Source organism: Hypanus sabinus, assembly GCF_030144855.1.
Source record: "Hypanus sabinus isolate sHypSab1 chromosome X2 unlocalized genomic scaffold, sHypSab1.hap1 SUPER_X2_unloc_3, whole genome shotgun sequence".
Classification (NCBI taxonomy): domain Eukaryota; kingdom Metazoa; phylum Chordata; class Chondrichthyes; order Myliobatiformes; family Dasyatidae; genus Hypanus; species Hypanus sabinus.
Window position 1 is genome coordinate 1,307,526 of NW_026779001.1, and position 21,313 is coordinate 1,328,838.

The window sequence follows — 21,313 nt, forward strand, 5'->3', positions numbered from 1 at the left end:
TTTTCTTTTTGCTTCCTTGCCCCCTTCTTAAATAGCGGAGTGACATTTGCAATCTTCCAGTTCTCCGAAACCAGGTCAGAATCTAGTGATTTTTAAAAGATCATTGCTAATGCCTCCGCGATCTCCACAGCTACTTCCTTCAAAACACAAGTGTGCATTCCATCTGGTCCTGGAGATTTATCTACCCTGAGACTATTCAGCATCCTGAGTACTTTCTCTGTCGTAATTGTGACTGCGCACACTTCTCTTCCCTGACACCCTTGAGTGTCCGGTATACTGCTGATATCTTCCTCAGTGAGGACTGATGAAAATACTCATTCAGTTCCTCAGCCATCTCCTTATCTCCCATTACACTTTCTCCAGCATCATTTCCTATCTGTCCTGTATCTGCTCTCACCTGTATTTTTATATACTTGAACAAGTCCTGCTGTTCCTGCCTCAAACCTGTAAATATCCTGTGAGATTGAGCTTGTCCCTTTTGCTTCTCTAATTCTGAGACAGGCCCAATGCGATCAGTATCAGTCAGACCACCTGCGATTTCACTCATTTTGTTACGATGATTCGTTGTGGGAGCATCTCAATGGACGGTAAGTGAGTGTAGTTATCCTGTGTTGTTCCCGAGCCTGATGGTTGAGGGGTAGTAACTGTTCCTGAACCTGGTGGTGGGAGTCCCGAGGCTCTTGTACCTTCTACCTAATTGCAGCAGCGAGAAAAGAGCCTGGCCTGGGTGGTGAGCATCTCTGATGATTGACGCTGCTCTACTCCGACAGCTTTCATGTCGATGTGCTCAGTGGTTGGGAGGATCCACCCGGGATGTACCGGGCCGAATCCAAAACCTTGTGTCTGTTCATCAACAGAGTGATGAACGACTTTGATCATCGTGCCAAACCTTACCTGGGGAGAGGGAAATTGCTAATGCCTCCGCAAACTCCACAGCTACTTCTTTCAGAACAGGAGGGTGCATTCCATCTGGTCCGGGAGATTTATCTACCCTTAGACTGAGGGAAATGGCAATCGAGATTTCGAGTTCAGACAGTCCAGCTGAAGGATCTCGACCTGAAAGTCGATTTTACATTTCTCTCCACAGATGCTGCCTGACCCGCTCAGTCCCTCGAGTTTGTTACTCGAAATTGCAGCATCTGCAGTCTCCTGTGCCCCTCTTTTCAGAACTTGTCCCTTTCAGTCCGGCCTCAGACTGAACCAGGCTCTTCTCTCCGGATTTATTTCGGTTCTGCTTCTTCTTCAGCCCATCACACCTACCGGGACACAGGCCGTCAACAGCAGCTCGTCAGAGACCCATGTCCAGGGCGAAGGTTACCGGCCCTGTGGATTCTCCTTTCACCGCAGGACTTCAATCGTCTTCCAGGGGAAGGACCTTCCGATCTCAGGGATGAGGCCTTTGGAGGTTCATTTGACATTTCTGTGCACTGCCACTTTTCGGGACCAGGTTGCAAACCCCAGGCCCAGGGCTCCGACAGTCCACGGCCAAATTTTCATTTATGTTGCTGATCCCACCCTGCGATGGAAATTACCACCATTACTTCCCATTCAACACATCCAGCAGCAGAATGTTCATTCCCCGAGTCTGCAGCGCGCGTAGTGGACAATCGCGGTACTGCAGGGGATCGGCAGCTCCCGGAACGCGGAAGCATTCTGAATCAGGAAGTGCTGGAGTTAACATGGCTTCGAAAGGACCGGTCGAGAGTTGGACCGAGGAGGTAATTTGTCCCATCTGCCTGGATTTCTTCACCGATCCGGTGTCACTGGAGTGCGGACACAACTTCTGTCGCTCTTGTATCACACAGTGTTGGGAAAGGGAGGAGAGAAACTCCTGCCCGGAATGTAGAGAGGAGTTTGCTGACCGCACCCTCAGGGTGAATCGGGCCTTAGCAAATCTGGCTGAAAAAGCTCGAAATCTAAACCTGAATCCGAAAGGGAAGGAAAGTAAACTTCACTGCGAGGAACATGAGGAAGAACTGAAGCTGTTTTGTGAAACGGACAAGACACTGATCTGTGTGATCTGTGCAGTGGCGGAGGAACACCGAGAGCACCGCTTCAGGCCGATTAAAGAAGCTGTTAACATCTACAAGGTAAAACTAACCCGAATTTGATACTCACCCCATCGTCCACTATCCACGACACAAGCCTCCATAAACAACACATCATCCCCCCCACCGTTCGCCATCTCCAATGGGATTCTGCCACGAAGCACATCTTTCGCTTCGTAAAAGGTGTATGTAAAAGCCCACTCCCACCCTTCACCACTGCAACTCTCCGCTCTCTACTTAACTCCCTTTTATCCACTCGCTCCTCCCCACTGATCTCCCTCCCGACACCGATACCTGCAAACGGGACAAGTGCTACACCTGACTCCTACCGACCCCGCCCTCGTCACGATTCATGGCCCCACACAGCCCCAAATCACTCCGTTTCCTCCATGGTCGATTGTCCTCTCGTATTAGATTCCATTTTCTCCAGCTCTTTACCTCTTCCCACCTGTCCCCTCTCAGCTTCTCACTTCATCACCCTCCCCCACGTTCCCCCTCACGTTGTCTCACCCGTCACCTGTCAGCTGGTTCTCATCCCCAAACTTATTATTCTGTCTTCTGTCCCATTCCTTCCCAGTCCTGATGAAGGGTCTCATCCCGAAACACCGACTGTTTATTTCCCCTGAATAGATGCTGCCTGACTCACTGAGTTCCTCCGGCATTTTGTGTGATAATCGGGTTTGATCACCTGTTTCTTTTGATGCATCTTTGTTTCTATTTCCTTCACTCTCGGACTTCCAGGATCAGCTAAAATCTTCCTTAGACTCTCTCACAAAAAAGAAATCAGACTTCCAGGAAAAGGAGCAGCAACAGAAAGAGAAGATTTCCGGAGTTAGGGTGAGGCTTCCTGAGCGGAATTTCTGATATTACTGTCGAGTTTTGCTCCATTTAATGCAGAATAGCCGAGTATCGCAGCTCCAGTGACCTGGGTTCGATCCTGACCTCTGCTGCTGTCTGTGTGGAGTTTGCATGTTCTCCCTGTGGCCATGGCAGTTTCAGACACATTCCAAGGACCTGCTGGATGAATGGTTAATTACAATTAACCCTATGAAGGATGTATGTGGAGGAGGGTGTATGTGAATCAGGTGGGAGTTAAAGGGGAGAATACGTTTCAGGAAAACGTGAGTGAATGGGTATGTTTCAGAGCTAGCATGGACACTAATGGACCAAATGGTCTCCTTAATGTCATCAGGAAATACAACACAGCAATACAGTGAATTAGTCTTCACCTTTCATTCGACAGGAACAGTCACACAGCCTTCAGTCCCACATCACATCCCAGTTTGCTGAACTGCGTCGGATTATCACTGAGAAAGAGCAGAGCTTACTCAGGGATCTCAGGGAAGAAGAGGAGAGGATTCTCAACCCAATGGAGAAAAATCTTCTGGCTCTTCAAGAGAATATAAGGATTATTCAGGAGGAAATCTCAAAGTTAAAGGAACAGATGGATCAAAAAGACGGTGTGATATTTCTCAAGGTGAGGGATTATTTTTCAATTTGTTCCTGTCAAAGGGCACTAAATGAACAGTGGTATATTTGAAATAACCACAGCAGAGCGGCCAATTCTAACAAATCAGTTGCCGCTGCTGGTGTCCTCACACAGAGTGTTAGTCTTGTATGACGAGCCTCCAATCACATGGATAATGACCTTCCAAAATGTCAAAGATATGTATTCGATCCTTTATCTGCAACATACAATCATGAAGCAATTAAATCAAGTCGCAAATTAATCAGCAACTAAGTGGTTAACAAACAATATGATATCCATCCGTCCTCAGCACAAAACTGCCCAGAACAAAGCACGAATATGTAACCTATTCCCTTCACTATTACCACACCCCACACACGTGACTAGTTACCATAACAATCACGTGACACGGAATACAATGCAGACTGGGCTATCAAAGACAGAAAACAGATGTGTTGCTGCTAGACACAGCATTTACAAATGGCAGTAAACTGTTTTTCACCAGACAATTGATACAACTATTCAGGGTTGTTGTTGTCCTAAAATTGGTCTTAAAACAACTCCTGTACATCGTAGGACAGAATGAAATCATTTCTGAAATGATTTACTCTGATTATAACACAGGGCTGCTGATTATCTCATTCAATATCCTCTAAAACTCCCATTAACACCCATATCCAGTCACAGGTTGTGAGTGTGTCTGGTGTGGCGGGTGTGAGGGTCTCTCTGTCAATCAGTGAGAACAAAGAATATGACCCACACATCAGACTTATCTTCTGTGTCCGGTTTCAGTCAGATTAGGGAAACTTTCACTGTTTCTTTAATTTTTCAGATAAATTTCACATTAGAAACGTAGAAATATAAACATTGAAAACAATACAGGCCCTTACTGTGCCGAAGATGTCCTCACTTTAGAAACTACCCTGGGTTACCCATAGCCCTCTATCTTTCTGAGCTCCATGTACCTCTCCAGGAGTCTCTTAAAATTCCCTATTGTATCCACATCCACTGCCGTTTCCGGCAGCCCATTCCACGCACTCAGCACTATCTGCGTAAAAATGTTACCCTGACATCTTCTCTGTACATTCTTCCAAGCACATTAAAACTGTGTCCTCTCGTGTTAGCCGCTTCAGCCCTGGGAAAAAAGCCTCTGACTCTGATCAATGCCTCTCACCATCTTAAGCATCACCTCTCATCCTCCATCGCTTCAAGGAGGAAAGGTCGAGTTCACTCGACTTACTCTCATAAGGAACTCTCCCCAATCCAGGAAACATTCTTGTAAATCTCCTCGGCACCCTTTCTATGGCTTCCACATCCTTCCTGTAGTGAGGTGACCAGAACTGAGCACAGTGCACCAAGTGGGGTCTGACCAGGGTCCGATATAGCTGCAACATTACCTCTCGGCTCCATAACTCAGTACCATGATTGATGAAGGCCAATGCACCGTATGCCTTCTTAACCACAGAGTCAATTTGTGTAGCAGATTTGAGTGTCCTATGGACTTGGACCTCAAGATCCCTCTGATCTTCCACACTGCCAAGAGTCTTACCATTAATACTATAGTCTGCCATCATATTTGTCCTACCAAGTGAACCACCTCACACTTATCTGGGTTAAACTCCATCTGCTACTTCTCAGCCCAGTTTTGCATCCTATCAATGTCCTGCTGTAAACTCTGACAGCCCCCCACACTATCCACAACATCCCCAGCATTTGTGTCATCAGCAAATTTACTAACGCATCCCTCCATTTCCTCATCCAGGTCATTTATAAAAATCACAAAGAGAAGGGGTCCCAGAACAGGGCCCTGAGGCAGACCACTGGTCACCAACCTCCATGCAGAACATGACTCGTCTACAACCACACTTTGTCTTCTGTGGGCAAGCCAGTTAGAACCATAGAACACTACGGCACAGTACAGGCCCTTCAACCCTCCATGTTGTGCCGACCTATATAATCCTTTAAAAAAAAGTTCTAAACCCACACTACCCCATAACCCTCCATTTTTCTTTCATCAATATGCCTGTCCAAGGGGCTCTTAAATACCCCTGTTTTAGCCTCCACCACAATCCCTGGAAAGTCATTCCAAGCACTCACAACCCGCAGTGTAAAAAAAAACTTACCCCTGATGTCTCCCCTAAACATTCCTCCCTTAATTTTGTACATATGCCCTCTGGTGTTTGCTATTGGTGCCCTGGGAAACAGGGACTGACCATCCACCCTATCTATGCCTCTCATAAACTTGTAGACGTCTATCAAGTCCGCTCTCATTCTTCTATGCTCCAAAGAGAAAAGTCCCAGCTCTGCTAACCTTGCTTCATATGACTTGTTCTCCAAACCAGGCAACATCCTGGTAAATCTCCTCTGCACCCTCTCCATAGCTTCCACATCCTTGCTATAATGAGGTGACCAGAATTAAACACAATATTCTAAGTGCGGTCTCACCAGAGATTTGTAGAGTTGCAACATGACCTCTCTACTCTTGAACTCAATCGCCCTCTTAATGAAGCCTAGCAAACCATAGGCCTCCTTAACTACCCTATCAACCTGTGCAGCGATCTTGAGGGATGTATGGATTTGAACCCCAAGGTCCCTTTATTCATCCACACTCTTAAGTAACTGACCATTAATCCTGTACTCAAGTCTTCTGGTTTGTCCTTCCAAAATGCATCACCTCACACTTGTCCAGATTGAACTTCATCAGCCATTTTTCTGCCCAGCTCTGCAGCCTGTCTATATCCTCTTGTAACCTTCGACCACCTACAGCTCCATCCACAACTCCTCCAATCTTTGTGTCATCCGTAAACTCATTCACCCATCCTTCCGCCTGTACATCCAAGGCATTTATAAAAATCACAAATAGCAGGGGTCCCAGGACAGATCCCTATGACAGGTGTGGTTGAACAAATCAATGTCCCCTTGGATCCCTTGCTGAAATCCATATACACTATATCTACTGCTCTACCTTCGTCAATGTGTTTTCTCAAGTCCTCAAAAATTCAATCACGGTCGTAAGAAATGACCTGCCTTTGACAAAGCCATGATGACTATTTCTAATCATTTTATGCCTCTCCAAATGTTCATAAATCCTGCCTCTCAGGATCTTCTCCATCAACTCACCAACAGCTGAAGTAACACTAAGTGGTCTATAATATCCTGGGCTATCTTGACTCCCTTTCTTCAATAAGGGAATGACATCCGCATCCTTACAATCCTCTGGAACGTCTCCCCATTGATGATGCAAAGATAATCGCCAGAGGCTCAACAATCTCCTGCCTCACCTCCCACAATTTCCTGGGGTACATCTTGTCAGGTCTCCATCAGAAAGAGGCCGTTCGGTCCATCATTTTCTATCAATTTCCCTGCTTCAGAATTCTCCTCCCACTTACTGACCACACCCAGCCACAGAGCCCCGAACTTGATGGTCCCTCACGTGTTTATCTAGTTTTCCCATTACATTCAATCTCTGCTGTTCCACTTCAACCACTCCTGTGGCAGCGAGTTCCACTTCACTAAATTTCTTATGGGATTTATTAAAATCCATCTGGAATTTCATCTCCCACAATTCTTCCCGTAAAGAGAGGTACATCCCCCGCCCTCCCGCTCACAAATAAATCCATCACTGATCATAAATTCCTACATCTTATCACTCTTGACGTCTTATTCAGATGATAATGCACAGCCTGTCCTGTCTTCCCTGGAAGTTTCATCCTCTCAGTAATGGACTGACATTCAGAAACTTTCCCTGTAATTTACCCCGTGGTTCCGTATTGTCCGTGAGTGCGAGTGATTGTGGGAGTGGGAATTTTCATCACCTGGTAATGATTTGGATGAAATTCAGGATGTGGACAGTAAGTCCAAGTCTAATCAGATTTGTGTTTGATTTATTTCAGGAGGAAGCTCATCGGAACAGGAGGTAGGACATACTCTTTATTGAAAACCTGTATAGTTCAAAGTTTCAGTTTATAACCAGCAGTTTAATATTTACAGGATTAATGATGACGTCCAGGAATTGTCAGTGACAGATGAGGCCCAACCGTTTGAAAAATTCGATCACCCCTATTTGTTGAACACTGTGCTGAGGGAAACAGTTGATGCCATTAATCAAGGTAAAACTTACAAAGGCTCATTTCTCTTTGTTCAATTAAGTTCCAACTTGAAGCAAGGATTGGCTGTGATAATGGACTGAAGGGGAACTGAATATTCCACATGAACCCCACCGACTGGGAGGCATCACTGTCACATGGTCAGCTGGAGATGTCAGACCCCTGAACACACCAGCACAGGGTCACAATACAACCAATACTCGGGACTGGCAGATGAACCACTGTGTCCTGATCCCAGGCACACTGTACTAACACACGAAGACATGAATTTGAATCCTACCACAGGAGCTGGGAATTTAATACTGACGATGATATTGTAGAGAATAAAAGCGGTTATCAGTGTGGTGACCGGGCTTGTCAGGGAAATACACAAGTCCTTTATGTGCGCTGTGAGTGCAGACTCTGACTGACACAGGTCTTCACCCCACCCCGACCTGAACCCACAACTCTCACTGATGTTAGATGGAGAAGTGGGGAGCTGTAGTGACGGGGACTTAATCGTCAGGGGAGCAGATACTGGAGAATCTGTGGATGTGAACGGGACACCCGAATGGTATGTTACCTCCCAGGTGCCAGGGTCAGGGACGTCTCGTATCATGTCCGCAGCATTTCAGAGAGGAAGAGAAAAATTACACAGGACGTAAAAGCAAACTGGTCCTGAAGATAGAATTTAGAGAGCTCAGTATAAAACTGAGAAGCAGTACCTCCAGGGTTGTAATTTCTGGAATGTTGTCTGTGCCACGTGCCGGCGTGGGTAGGAACAGGATGTTTTGGCAGATAAATGTGTGGCTGAGAAGCTGGTGCAGGGGGCAGGGCTTCAGCTTCTTGGATCATTGGGATCTCTTCTGGGGGAAGTATGACCTGTTCAAAAGTGACGGGTTGCACCTGAAACCGAGGGGGAACAATATTCTCTCAGAGAGGTTCGATAGAGCTGTTAGGGAGGGTTTCAACTAATTTGGCGGAGGGGTGGGAACGAGAGTGAAGTGACTCTGGATAGGACTGATGGTAAAAATACAAAGGTAGCATGCAGTCAGTCTGTCAGATAGGGCGGACAGATGCGAGTACAGAATTGCAGCCAGCAGGGTGAGTATCAGTGCATTAGGGACACAGAATCAAAAAGGGTAGCAAATACAGAACTCAAAGTGTTAGATCTCAATGCATGGAGTATAAAAAATAAGGTTACAGATTGTCGGGTGTGATGTTGTAGCCATCGCTGAATCGTGACTGAAGGATGGTTGCAGTTGGGAGCTGAATGACCAAGGTTACACAATGTATCGGTGGTATAGGAAAGTAGGCAGAGGGGTGACATGGCTCTGCTGGTAAATCAGTAGAAAGTTGTGACATAAGATCCGAAGATGTTGAATTCTTGTGGGTTGAGTTATGAAAACTACAAACGTAAAAGGACCCTGATGACAGTTATATACAGTCACCCCAACAGTAGCTGGGATGTGGAGCACAGATTACAACTGGAAATAGAAAAGGCATGTCAAAAGGACAAATGTTATGTTAGTCATGGGAGATTTGAACATGCAGGTGAATTGGGAAAATCAGGTTGGTAATGGATCTCAAGAGAGTGAATTTGTTCAATGCCTAAGAGATGGCTTTTTAGAGCAGTTTGTCCCTGAGCCGGCTGGGAAATCAGCTCTACTGGATTGGGTGTTATGTATTGAACCGGAGGTGATTAGGAAACTCGGCACGAGTTAATCAGTCTGATGGCCTGGTTGAAGAAGCTGTCCCGGAGCCTGTTGCTCCTGGCTTTTATGCTGCGGTACCGTATCCCGGATGGTAGCAACTGGTACAGTTTGTGGTTGGGGTGACTCTGGTCTCCAAAAATCCTTCAGGCCCTTTTTACACACCTGTCTTTGTAAAACAAGCGAGCAAACAATATCAAATTGTTTCGTATTGTAAAAAATAGAGATGAGAGTGGATACAGGCTCGCTAGAAAATGAGGCTGGATATATACTAACGGGGACAAAGAGATGACAGGTGAACTAAATGAGTACTTTGCATCATCTTCACTGTGGAAGACACTAGCACTGTGCCAGTTGTTGAAGGGTTTGAGGGGAGAGAAGCGAGTGCAGTTACTGTTACAAGGGAGAAGGAGCTTCATAGCTCACCTGGACCAAGTGAACTGCACCCTAGTGTTCTGAAAGAGGTTGCAGTAGACATTGTGGAGGCATTTCAAATGATCTTTCAAAAATCATTGGCGCCAAAGGACTGGACAATTGAAAATGTCACTCTACTCTTTTAGTAAGGAGGAAGGCAGCAGAATGGATATTATAGACCAGTTGGCCTCACCTCTGTGGTTGGGAAGAGGTTAGTGTCAATTGTTAAGTCTGAGGTTATGGAATACTTGGTGACACTGGATGATAGGACAAGTCAGCCAGGATTTCTTAAGGGAATATCTTGCCTGACAAACCTGTTGGAATTCTTTGAGGAGATAACAAGTAGGATAGATAAAGGGGATGCAGTGGATGTTGTATATTTGGAATCGCAGAAGGCCGCTGACAAGGTGCCACACATGAAGCTGCTTACCAAGTTAAGAGCTCATGGTATTACAGAATGTTATTGGCTTAGTTAGAGCATTGGCTGACTGGTAGGAAAGAGCAAATGAGAGTAAAGGGATGCTTTTCAGGTTGGCTGCCAGTGACTGATGGTATTCTACAGGGGTCATCATTTTATGATGTATATTCGTATACCACCCTCTCTCTCTCTCTGGGAATGTTATCCTATAGATCCCTCATAAAAACGTTCTGTCCCACTTTCAATCTGAGCTCTCTGGTTCTGTCCTCCCATTTCTCGGAAAAAGACTCACTTTATGAATGTGTTCAGGGGTCATCGCTCAACATCCTACACTCCAGCTAAATAGCCCAAGCTTATCCACTCTCTGCTTTTAACCCAAGCCCCCAGTCCTGGTAACATCCTCCTGAAGCCTCCTGTCCAGTGTAATGACATCCCCCGATAGTCGGGAACCGGAAATGCAGACAATACTCCAAGTGTGGTCTATCATCGACATCAAAGACCTTACTTCAGTTCATGTGGACAGTGTGGAATAGGGTGACGAATACAGGACTGAAGGTGTTGTGTTTGAATGCACCAGTATACGGAATAAGGTAGATGATGTTGTAGCACAGGTAGAGATTGGCAGGGACAACGTTGTTGGCATCACTGAGTTGTGCTGGAAAGGAGATCCTGGCTTGAAGCTCAACACTCAAGGATACACCTTGTATTCAAAGGACAGGCAGGTAGGCAGAGAGGCCGGGGAGGCTATGTTGGTAAAGAATGAAATGAGATCTTTAGAGAGAGGTGAGATAGTATTGGAAGATGTCGAATCATTATGGGTAAAGTTCAAAAACTGCAAGGGTAAAAAGACCCTGATGAGAGTGATGTACAGGCCTCCAAACAGTAGCCATGAATAGAAATGGGATACAAATTACAGCAGAAAATAGAGAAAAGGACAAGGAGTTAAATTGGGAAATTCATGAAGATGCTGCATTCGAAGAGAAAGAATTTGTACAATGCCTCCATGATGGCTTTTTAGAACTGCTTGTGGTTGAGCCCAATGGGAGAAAGGCAATTCCAGAGTGGGATTTGTATAATGAACCAGATATGATTTGGGAGATTATGGTAAAAGAACATTTAGGAACCAGTGATGATAAAATGATAGAATTCACCCCAGAGTTTGAGAGGGAGATAACGTCAGATGTATCAGTATCAGAGTGGAGTAAAGTTAGTTACGGAGGCATGAGGGAGGAGCTGACCAAAGTAGATTGGAAGGGGACACGAGCAGGGATGATTGCAGAACAACAAAGACTGGAGCTCCAGGGGCAATTTGGATAAATAAAACCCAAAGATGAAGAAGTATTATACAGGGAGGATGAGGTAACCGTGTTTGACAAGGAAAGTCAAAGATAGCATAAAAGCAGAAGGGCAAAAATCAGCCGGATGTTGGAGTATCAAGAAGATTCTGTTCATCAACAGAAAGGAATTACAAAGCCAGAAGGAGTGAAATTGAGATATGAGGGAAAGCTGGCCAACAATACTCAAGAGGACACAAAATGTAAAGAGTAAAAGAGAGGTGAGAGTGGATATTGGACCCCTAGAAAATGACACTAGAGAGGAGAAATGTGAGATAGACATGGCAGAGGTACTTATTTAGTATTATGTGTCACTGTGGAAGATACCAACTGTATGTCAGAAATGTGAGAGTGTCAGGGGACAGAAATGAGTATTGTTGCTGTTACTGAGGAGAAAGTATGTGGGATGATTGAAGGTCTGAAGGTCCTGGACCAGATGGACTACACCCCAGTGTTTGGAAAGAGTTAGCTGAAGGGAATATAGGGACATTAGTGATGATCTTTCAAGAATCACTAGATATTTGGTCATTCAAGATGACTGGAAATTGCAACGGTCACTTCACTCTTTAAGAAGGGAGAGCAGTTGGGGAAATAAAATTATAGGTGGGTTGTCTGGATGTGGTGTGCTTGGGAAGATGTTGGAGTCCAGTGTAAAGGACAAGCTTTCGGGTACATGGAGGCACATGATAAAATAGAGCAAAGACAGCATGCCTTCCCTGAGGGGGAAATCTTGCCTGACAAATCCGTTGGAATTCTTCGAGGAACACAAAGCCAAGAGAGACAAAGAATGATTTGGATGACAGAATTGTTGCCTTTGTGGCAAAGCTTGCAGATGATATGAAGATAGGTGAAGGGGCAAGTAGTGCTGCAGAAGCTCGGAATCTGGGGAAGGACAGAGACAGATCAGGAAAAGGGCAAATACGTGATAGATGGATTATCGAGTAGGGAAGTCGTGCATGCACTTTGGTAGAAAGAATAAATGTATAGACAATTCTGTAAACAGGAGAACATTCAAAAATCTGAAGTGCAAAGGGACTTGGGTGTCCTTGTGCAGGATTCCCGTAAGGTTAACTTGCAATTTGTGTCAGTGGTAAGATCGGCAAACTCAATGTTTGCTTTCATTTTGAGGAGATTAGAATACAAGTGGAAGGATGTAATTCTGAGGTTTTATAAGGCATTGGTCGGACCACACTTGCAGTATTGTGAGCAGTTTCTGGTTGCGTATATCGGAAAAGATGTGCTGGCATCGGAGAGGGTCCAGGAGGTTCACAAGAATGATTCCTGAAATGAAAAAGTTAACATATGATGATGTTTCTGACGGTAATATGATGGTTCTGGGCCTGTACTCACGGGAGTTTAGAAGATTGGTTGATTTATTAACCCCCTCAACCCACTCTCCCGCCTCCTCCCGATAAATTTTGAGACTCTGACTGATCAGGAAGTTTACTTACCAACTTCTGCTTTAAAAATCAAACAGGAGAAAATCTGCAGAAGCTGGTAATCCAAGCTACACAGGTCCTGATGAAGGGTCTCGCCAGATCTCTCCGACACCTGTCTGGAGAGAGTTGATGTTGGGAGGATGTGGGTGGGTCGAGAACGGTGAGCACAGCCTCCGACTATAGGGATGTCCATTTAGGACAGAGATGAGGAGGAATTCCTTTATCCACATGATAGTGAATCTGCTACAGGCAGCTGTGGAGGCCAAATAACTGAGTATATTTAAAGCAGAGTAACACACACAAATTGTTGGGGGGAACAGCAGGCCGGGAATTTTCTATAGAAAAGAGTAAACAGTCCATGGTTCAGACTGAAACACTTCATCAGGACCAGTGTTGCTTAAGGGTTCCTGCAAATTCATCCCCTGTCCTAATGAGGGTCTGAGGGGGATGGGGTTGTGGGAAAGGGGACAAAGTCATCCTCATCTGCCATCTTTGCCCCCTCCAGCTTCTCATTCCGTGTACACACACAGTTCACCCACGGGGTTTCCACCCCTCCCCCTCCTGGTTCAATCTGCCATTCATCTCTCCCCTACCGGTTCCCATTATCACCTCCTTTACTGTTTCAAACCATCACACTGCCCCACTTCCCACTCACAAATGAATATGAACATTGAATGACGGGCCTGTTCCTGTGCTCTACTGCTCTATGTTCTCTGTTCCCAGTTTAGAAGAATGAGAGGAGATCTGAGGGAAACATGAAATTCTTCCAGGGGTCAACAGGTTGGAGCCGGGGAGGATGTTTCCCCTATCTGAGGAGTTCAGGGTCAGGGGCCACTGTGTTTGGAATTCTCAGTACCCGTGAGGGGTGAGGGGGTTTGGGGTTCTTAGCCATTCAGTTCGCTGAGCCATCGCCGTACAGCATAGAAATGTGCCCTTCGACCCATCACCTCTGTGCTGACCTATTTACCCATCCACATTCATCCCATTGGCCGGCATTAGGTCAGTCTCCCTCTGTGTCTTGCCTGTTGAAGTGTCTGTCCGAGTGTCTCTGAAACACAGAGGACTGGAGGCCTGTGACCTGCAGAGGTCGGTACTGGGGACACGGTTGTTTGTCATTCATATCAGTGATTTGGATGAGAATGTAAGTGACATAGTAGGTTTGTGAGAGACACTAAAATTCATGGTATAGTTGACAGGGAAGAGGATTATCGCTGTTTACACGTGGCCGTTGATCAACTGTAGAGATGGGTACAGGGAGAATGTTTTAAAATACATCTTGCCAGGGCGGTGGAATAAGAAAGGTTGGAAGGAAAAATGGGCTTTTGTCGAGTCAAAGGTTCGTGTCGGCCACCCGACCGCGCCTGAGACCCAGCGGCCTTTCCCCGGTCCCGGGGCCGCGCTGCCCGAGTCTCCCCCGCCCCCCCATCCCCGGGGCCGCGCTGCCCGAGTCTCCCCCCGATCCCCCGCTGCCCGAGTCTCCCCCCGATCCCCGGGGCCGCGCTGTCCGAGTCTCCCCCCGATCCCCGGGGCCGCGCTGTCCGAGTCTCCCCCCGATCCCCGGGACCCCGCTGTCCGAGTCTCCCCCCGATCCCCGGGACCCCGCTGCCCGAGTCTCCCCCCGATCCCCGGGGCCGCGCTGTCCGAGTCTCCCCCCGATCCCCGGGGCCGCGCTGCCCGAGTCTCCCCCCGATCACCGGGGTCCCGCTGCCCGAGTCTCCCCCCGATCCCCGGGGCCGCGCTGTCCGAGTCTCCCCCCGATCCCCGGGGCCGCGCTGCCCGAGTCTCCCCCCCGATCCCCGGGGCCGCGCTGTCCGAGTCTCCCCCCGATCCCCGGGGCCCCGCTGCCCGAGTCTCCCCCCGATCCCCGGGGCCGCGCTGTCCGAGTCTCCCCCCGATCACCGGGGTCCCGCTGCCCGAGTCTCCCCCCGATCCCCGGGGCCGCGCTGTCCGAGTCTCCCCCCGATCCCCGGGGCCGCGCTGTCCGAGTCTCCCCCCGATCCCCGGGGCCGCGCTGTCCGAGTCTCCCCCCCGATCCCCGGGGTCCCGCTGCCCGAGTCTCCCCCCGATCCCCGGGGCCGCGCTGCCCGAGTCTCCCCCCGATCCCCGGGGTCACGCTGTCCGAGTCTCCCCCCGATCCCCGGGACCCCGCTGTCCGAGTCTCCCCCCGATACCCGGGGCCCCGCTGCCCGAGTCTCCCCCCGATCCCCGGGGCCGCGCTGTCCGAGTCTCCCCCCGATCCCCGGGGCCGCGCTGTCCGAGTCTCCCCCCGATCCCCGGGGCCGCGCTGTCCGAGTCTCCCCCCGATCCCCGGGGCCGCGCGGACCGAGTCTCCCCCCGATCCCCGGGGCCGCGCTGTCCGAGTCTCTCCCCCGATCCCCGGGTCCCCGCTGTCCGAGTCTCCCCCCGATCCCCGGGGCCGCGCTGTCCGAGTCTCCCCCGATCCCCGGGGTCCCGCTGCCCGAGTCTCCCCCTGATCCCCGGGGCCGCGCGGACCGAGTCTCCCCCCGATCCCCGGGGCCGCGCTGTCCGAGTCTCCCCCCCGATCCCCGGGGCCGCGCGGACCGAGTCTCCCCCCGATCCCCGCCGCCGCGCTGTCCGAGTCTCCCCCCGATCCCCGGGGCCGCGCCGTCCGAGTCTCCCCCCGATCCCCGGGGCCGCGCTGTCCGAGTCTCCCCCGATACCCGGGGCCGCGCGGACCGAGTCTCCCCCCGATCCCCGCCGCCGCGCTGTCCGAGTCTCCCCCCGATCCCCGGGGCCGCGCTGTCCGAGTCTCCCCCCGATCCCCGGGGCCGCGCTGTCCGAGTCTCCCCCCCGATCCCCGGGGTCCCGCTGCCCGAATCTCCCCCCGATCCCCGGGGCCGCGCGGACCGAGTCTCCCCCCGATCCCCGGGGCCGCGCTGTCCGAGTCTCCCCCCCGATCCCCGGGGCCGCGCCGTCCGAGTCTCCCCCCGATCCCCGGGGCCGCGCTGTCCGAGTCTCCCCCCGATCCCCGGGGCCGCGCTGTCCGAGTCTCCCCCCGATCCCCGGGGCCGCGCGGACCGAGTCTCCCCACGATCCCCGCCGCCGCGCTGTCCGAGTCTCCCCCCGATCCCCGGGGCCCCGCTGTCCGAGTCTCCCCCCCGATCCCCGGGGCCGCGCTGTCCGAGTCTCCCCCCGATCCCCGGGGCCGCGCGGACCGAGTCTCCCCCCGATCCCCGGGGCCGCGCTGTCCGAGTCTCCCCCCGATCCCCGGGGCCGCGCTGTCCGAGTCTCCCCCCGATCCCCGGGGCCGCGCTGTCCGAGTCTCCCCCCCGATCCCCGGGGCCGCGCTGCCCGAGTCTCCCCCCGATCACCGGGGACTCTCTAATTCTCTGCTTCTCCCCCCAGTCTCTGTCACCCTGGATGTGGAAACGGCGTATCTGCTGCTCGAGGTGTCTGAGGATCGGAAGAGTGTGAGACGGACCGGGACCTGGAGGAATCTCCCTGACACCGGGAAGAGATTCACATTCTGGGCTTGTGTGCTGGGATCGGAGGGATTCACATCGGGGAGACATTACTGGGAGGTGGAGGTGACGGGGAATCGGGTCTGGTTTCTGGGAGTCGCCGCAGAGTCTGTGGAGAGGAAGGGACCGGTCAGTCTGAGTCCGGAGACCGGATTCTGGGTCATCAGGCGGGTTGATGACGTGTTACATCGGGATTGTGACGTGTCCGGTCGCCCCTCCCCCGAGTCCCGTCTCGCTGCCGGTCCCATCCCCGGGAGGGTGGGAGTTTATCTCCGTTACGATTCCGGGACAGTTTCATTTTACAACGCGGAGACCAAGTCCCATCTCCACACCTTCACTGGGAATAAATTCACGGGGAAACTTTATCCTTTCTTTGCGACCTGGGATGAAAACCAATGGCTGAGAATCTGCTCCGGTTCCGCTCCGGACCTGTAAACGGGTCGGGTCCCGGGACCGGCGTCAGGAGTAAAGTCCCTGTAAATATAAATGTGCGGAGAGTGCAGCTAAATACGTGGCTAAGGGGATGGTGCAGGACGGAGGGCTTCATGTTTCTGGTCAATTGGGCTTTGTTCCCGGGAAGGTGGGGCCTGTTCTATGAGATAGTGAGGGGCAGAACTGGCAGCTTAATGTTCTGGTAAAATTGGAGAACGGCCAATTTTGTGGAAATGAAAAAGGATCTAGGAAGAGTGGATTGGGATAAGTTTTTTTTCTGGCAAGGATGTGTTCAGTAAGTTCACAGGCATAAGAAATTAAATAGAGATTGGGTTGGAAATGTTATAGCAACTTCATTTAATTCAAAATCGAGAGGAGTTGCAATTTCGGTTAATAAATCTTTACCAATTAAAATACAAAATGTAATAATTGATTCTGTGGGGAGATACGAGATTATACATTGTCAAATTTTTTCAGAATTATGGAATTTTATGAACATTTATGCACCAAATGAAAATGATGCAAAATTCATACAAGAAGATTTTTTGAACTTGGCTGACGCAAATGATAAAATATTAATAGGCAGAGATTTTAATTTTTGTTTAGATCCAGTTTTGGAAAGGTCAACTACAGTTGTTACAAAATTAAAAGAAATAAAACTAACTTTATCATTAATGAAAGATTTAAACCTGATTGATATATGGAGGAAAATTAATCCAAGAGAAAGAGATTATTCATTTTATTCAAATAGACATAAAGCTTAGATGGAGATTTAATACAATTTTATTAAAACGTCAAGATTTTTGTGATTTTATGAAAAAACAGATTCAATTTTTTTTGGATACAAATTTACATTCAGTTGAGGGTAAAATTGTATTATAGGAAGCGATGAAAGCATATTTAAGGGGTCAGATTATAAGTTATACATCTAAAATTAAGAAGGAAAATTGGGAAAAGATATAAAGTTAGAAAAAGAATCTCAAAGATATATGACAGAACAAAAACAAAGACAACTTGTTAATAAAAAACTACAATATAATATCGTACATATCGTACAGAAAAAGTAATTATGAGAACTAAACAGAAATATTACGAATTAGGTGAAAGATCACATAAAATTCTTGCTTGGCAGTTGAAAACAGAACAGGCTTTTAAAACAATAAATGCAATTAGAACAAGTGTAAATAAGGTTGCTGATAAACCTTTGGAAATTCATGAAACTTTATTTTTTTTTTATATACTGAACTATATCAATCAGAATCACAAAATAAGATTACTGAGATGGATAAATTTTTATCACAAATAACCCTTCCGAAATTTAATTTGGAAGAACAGAAAGGATTAGATATGCCCTTTACATTAAAAGAGGTTGAAGAAGCTGTAGGATCACTTGAGAGTAACAAATCCCCAGAAGAAGATGGTTTTCCTCCTGAATTTTATAAAAAAAATTAAAGATATATTAATTCCTCCCTCTATGGAATTAATATACCAAGTGGAAAGAATGCATAAACTCCCACAATCTTTTTTAACAGCGATCATAACTGTATTGCCAAAAAAAGAGATCCTCTAAAACCAACATCATATAGGCCTATTTCTTTGTTGAATACAGATTATAAGATAATAGCAAAAATTTTATCTAATAGAATATCTAAATATTTACCAAAATTAATGCATATGGATCAAACAGATTTTATTACAATCAATGGATAATCTAACCTGGTTACTTAGTATAATTCATCTGGCACAAAAAAGAGAGGAAATGAGTGTGGCATTTGCTTTGGATGCAGAAAAAGCATTTGATAGATTGGAATGGGATTTTTTTGTTTAAGGTATTGGAAAAATATGAGCGAGGAAAATCTTTTATACAATGGATTAAAACCTTAAATACTAATCCTCAAGCTGAAGTAGTTACAAATGCTCAGATTTCAACACCATTTTGCTTAACGAGGTCAACTGGACAAGGCTGCCCGTTATCACCTGCTTTATTTGTATTGGCAAAAGAACCATTAGCTGAATTAATTAGAACAGATTCAGATATTGGCGGTTTTAGAGTTAATCAAGAAGAATATAAAATTAATTTATTTGCTGATGATGTTTTGATTTATTTTACAAACCTATTACAATCTTTGCAAAGATTATCTTTTAAATTGGAAGAATACGGGAAAGTATCAGGGTATAAATTAAATTGGAATAAAAGTGAAATTTTACCCCTTACAAAAGGAAATTATAATCAATGTCGATTAGTAACTCAATTTCGATGGTCAATAAATGGGATAAAATATTTAGGTATCAGAGTTGACAATGATGTAAAAAATTTATATAAACAAAATTATTTGCCATGATTAAAAAAAAATAAAAGAGGATCTTGATAAATGGATGATGTTACCAATAACATTAATAGGTAGAGTTAATGCTGTAAAAATGAATATATTCCATAGATTGCAATATATATTCCAAACTTTACCAATACAATTACCGCAGAAGTTTTTTCAAGAACTAAATAAATATGTAAGGAAATTTCTTTGGAAAGGAAAGATGTCAAGAATATCATTGGAAAAATTGAGATGTAAATTTGATTTAGGAGGGTTACAACTTCCAAATTTTAACAATTATGATAAAGCAATTCAACTTAGATTTATTGCATCTTTTTTTGATGAAAAAAAAACCCGGCATGGATTAGAATAAAATTAGATAAGATAGGAGAAAACATACCAGAAGATTTTACATATAAATGGGAATCCAAATTGATACGGGAAAAAAAAAGAATCTCCTATATTAAGACACTTGAATGATTTATGGAATAAGGTAAATATGGACGATAAGATAAAGAAATCTTTATTAGCAAAAATAAACTTTAATTCAAAATAGGCTTATTCCTTTTACAATGGATAATAAACTTTTACATAATTGGTTCCAAAAGGGGATTAAATATATATGTAATTGTATTGATGTCGTTTGAGCAATGAAAAAATAAATATAAAATATCAAACAACACTCTTTTCTCTTATTTTCAATTAAAGGACAATTACGAGAAAAGCTGGGTCAAACAATGTTGATGCCAAAACTTAGTGAAATAGAAATATTAATTCAAAAAGGAAAAATTTAAAAAATTACATCTTGTATGTACAATTTGATTCAAAAACAGACTGAATCTGGAATTCATAAATCAAGACAAAAATGGGAAACTGATTTGAATGTTAAAATTGTTGGAAAAAGTTGGTCAAGATTATGTTCTGATAGTATGATAAATACAATAAATGTTCAAATTAGATTAATACAATATAATTTTTACATCAATTATATATAACACCACAGAAAATAAATAGATTAAATTCAAATATGTCTGACCAATGCTTTCGATGTAATCAAGAAATTGGTACTTTTTTACATTCTACTTGGTCTTGTTTTAAAATTCAACCATTTTCGATATATCTGACTTTTATTGGAACAAAGTACTGGAGTTCAACTCCCAAATAGTCCAATATTATTTTTATTAGGAGATATTGAAGGGACAATACCGAAAATTAAATTGAATATGTATCAGAAAAAAATTATAAATATTGATTGGCAGTAGCTAAAAAAGTTATCGCAATTACTTGGAAATCTGAGTTATATTTAACTATGGATTATTGGAATAATGAAATATATAGTTGTATTCCACTTGAAAAAATTACATATAATCTAAGAAATGAATATGATATATTTTTCAAAATTTGGCTCCCATACCTACAAAAGATAGGATTAAATATATAGGTCCTTTGAAGATAAAAATTATAATGTAATTGGGGAAAGTAAGAATAAATATTAAAATTATTTTGAACTCCATGGAGCATGTGGGTATCCTCCAATATCGAGGCAATCTTTTTCTTCTTTATTTCTTTCTTTAGATAAGGGTTAAGGTGGGGATGGGGAGGAGGACTAATATTATTTTTCTTTTTCTTACTAATTTTTCATTACATTTATTCTTTGTAATTTTCTAAAAATTTAATAAATAAATAAAAAGAGCATCTCAGTAATCCAACAGCCCACTCACCTTTGCTACCCTTTATGTTATTTCCTTACGTTTAACACAATTATTACGTGCCTTTTCCAGCTCAAACTGTGAATTGATTTAAAGTCAGTCCCATAATTTAATAGCTTTTATTTGAAAACTATCTACCCTCGCAAAGATTGTACTGAAGACTGCATTTGATTTTTCTTCAGCCTTGTACGCTTCACATTGAAATAGTATGTGTTTCGACGGTTTCATAATGACAAAATGTACACGACACAGAATGAAGTTTTCCAATTAGTTACAAGGCATAATTAAGCATAGTGTGGATATTTCTGTCATGTAAATATCATTCCTTCCCTTGTTTTAAGCCCTTCTTCTATAAACCCAACAGGTTTATGTATTCTGGAAAGGTGTCTGTCTTTACGTCCATTATCCTACGTCTTGCCATAAGCCCCTAATTCTTAACACTACCAACCCTTTAGCTTCT

The 21,313-nt window shown here is 45.7% G+C and overlaps 2 protein-coding genes across 2 annotated transcripts in view; both read left to right on the forward strand.

Moving 5' to 3' along the window:
- The window catches only part of LOC132385856 (gastrula zinc finger protein XlCGF26.1-like), a 260,710-nt gene that overhangs the window by 126,706 nt on the left and 112,691 nt on the right, over positions 1–21,313 (forward strand). The window lies entirely within an intron of this gene.
- On the forward strand, positions 1,572–20,848 carry LOC132385858 (zinc-binding protein A33-like). Its single transcript, XM_059958085.1, has 6 exons — positions 1,572–2,090; positions 2,790–2,885; positions 3,292–3,525; positions 7,410–7,432; positions 7,507–7,625; positions 16,285–20,848. The coding sequence occupies exons 1-6, from the start codon at positions 1,680–1,682 to the stop codon at positions 16,833–16,835; spliced, it is 1,434 nt and encodes a 477-aa protein (XP_059814068.1). The 5' UTR covers positions 1,572–1,679; the 3' UTR covers positions 16,836–20,848.

Excerpts from the sequence above, each read along its gene's own strand:
- LOC132385858 (XM_059958085.1), top strand. The coding sequence starts at position 1,680 with ATGGCTTCGAAAGGACCGGTCGAGAGTTGGACCGAGGAGGTAATTTGT. Across the intron at positions 2,886-3,291 it reads AGAAGATTTCCGGAGTTAGG|GAACAGTCACACAGCCTTCA; the intron begins GTGAGGCTTCCT and ends TTCATTCGACAG. Across the intron at positions 3,526-7,409 it reads ACGGTGTGATATTTCTCAAG|GAGGAAGCTCATCGGAACAG; the intron begins GTGAGGGATTAT and ends GATTTATTTCAG.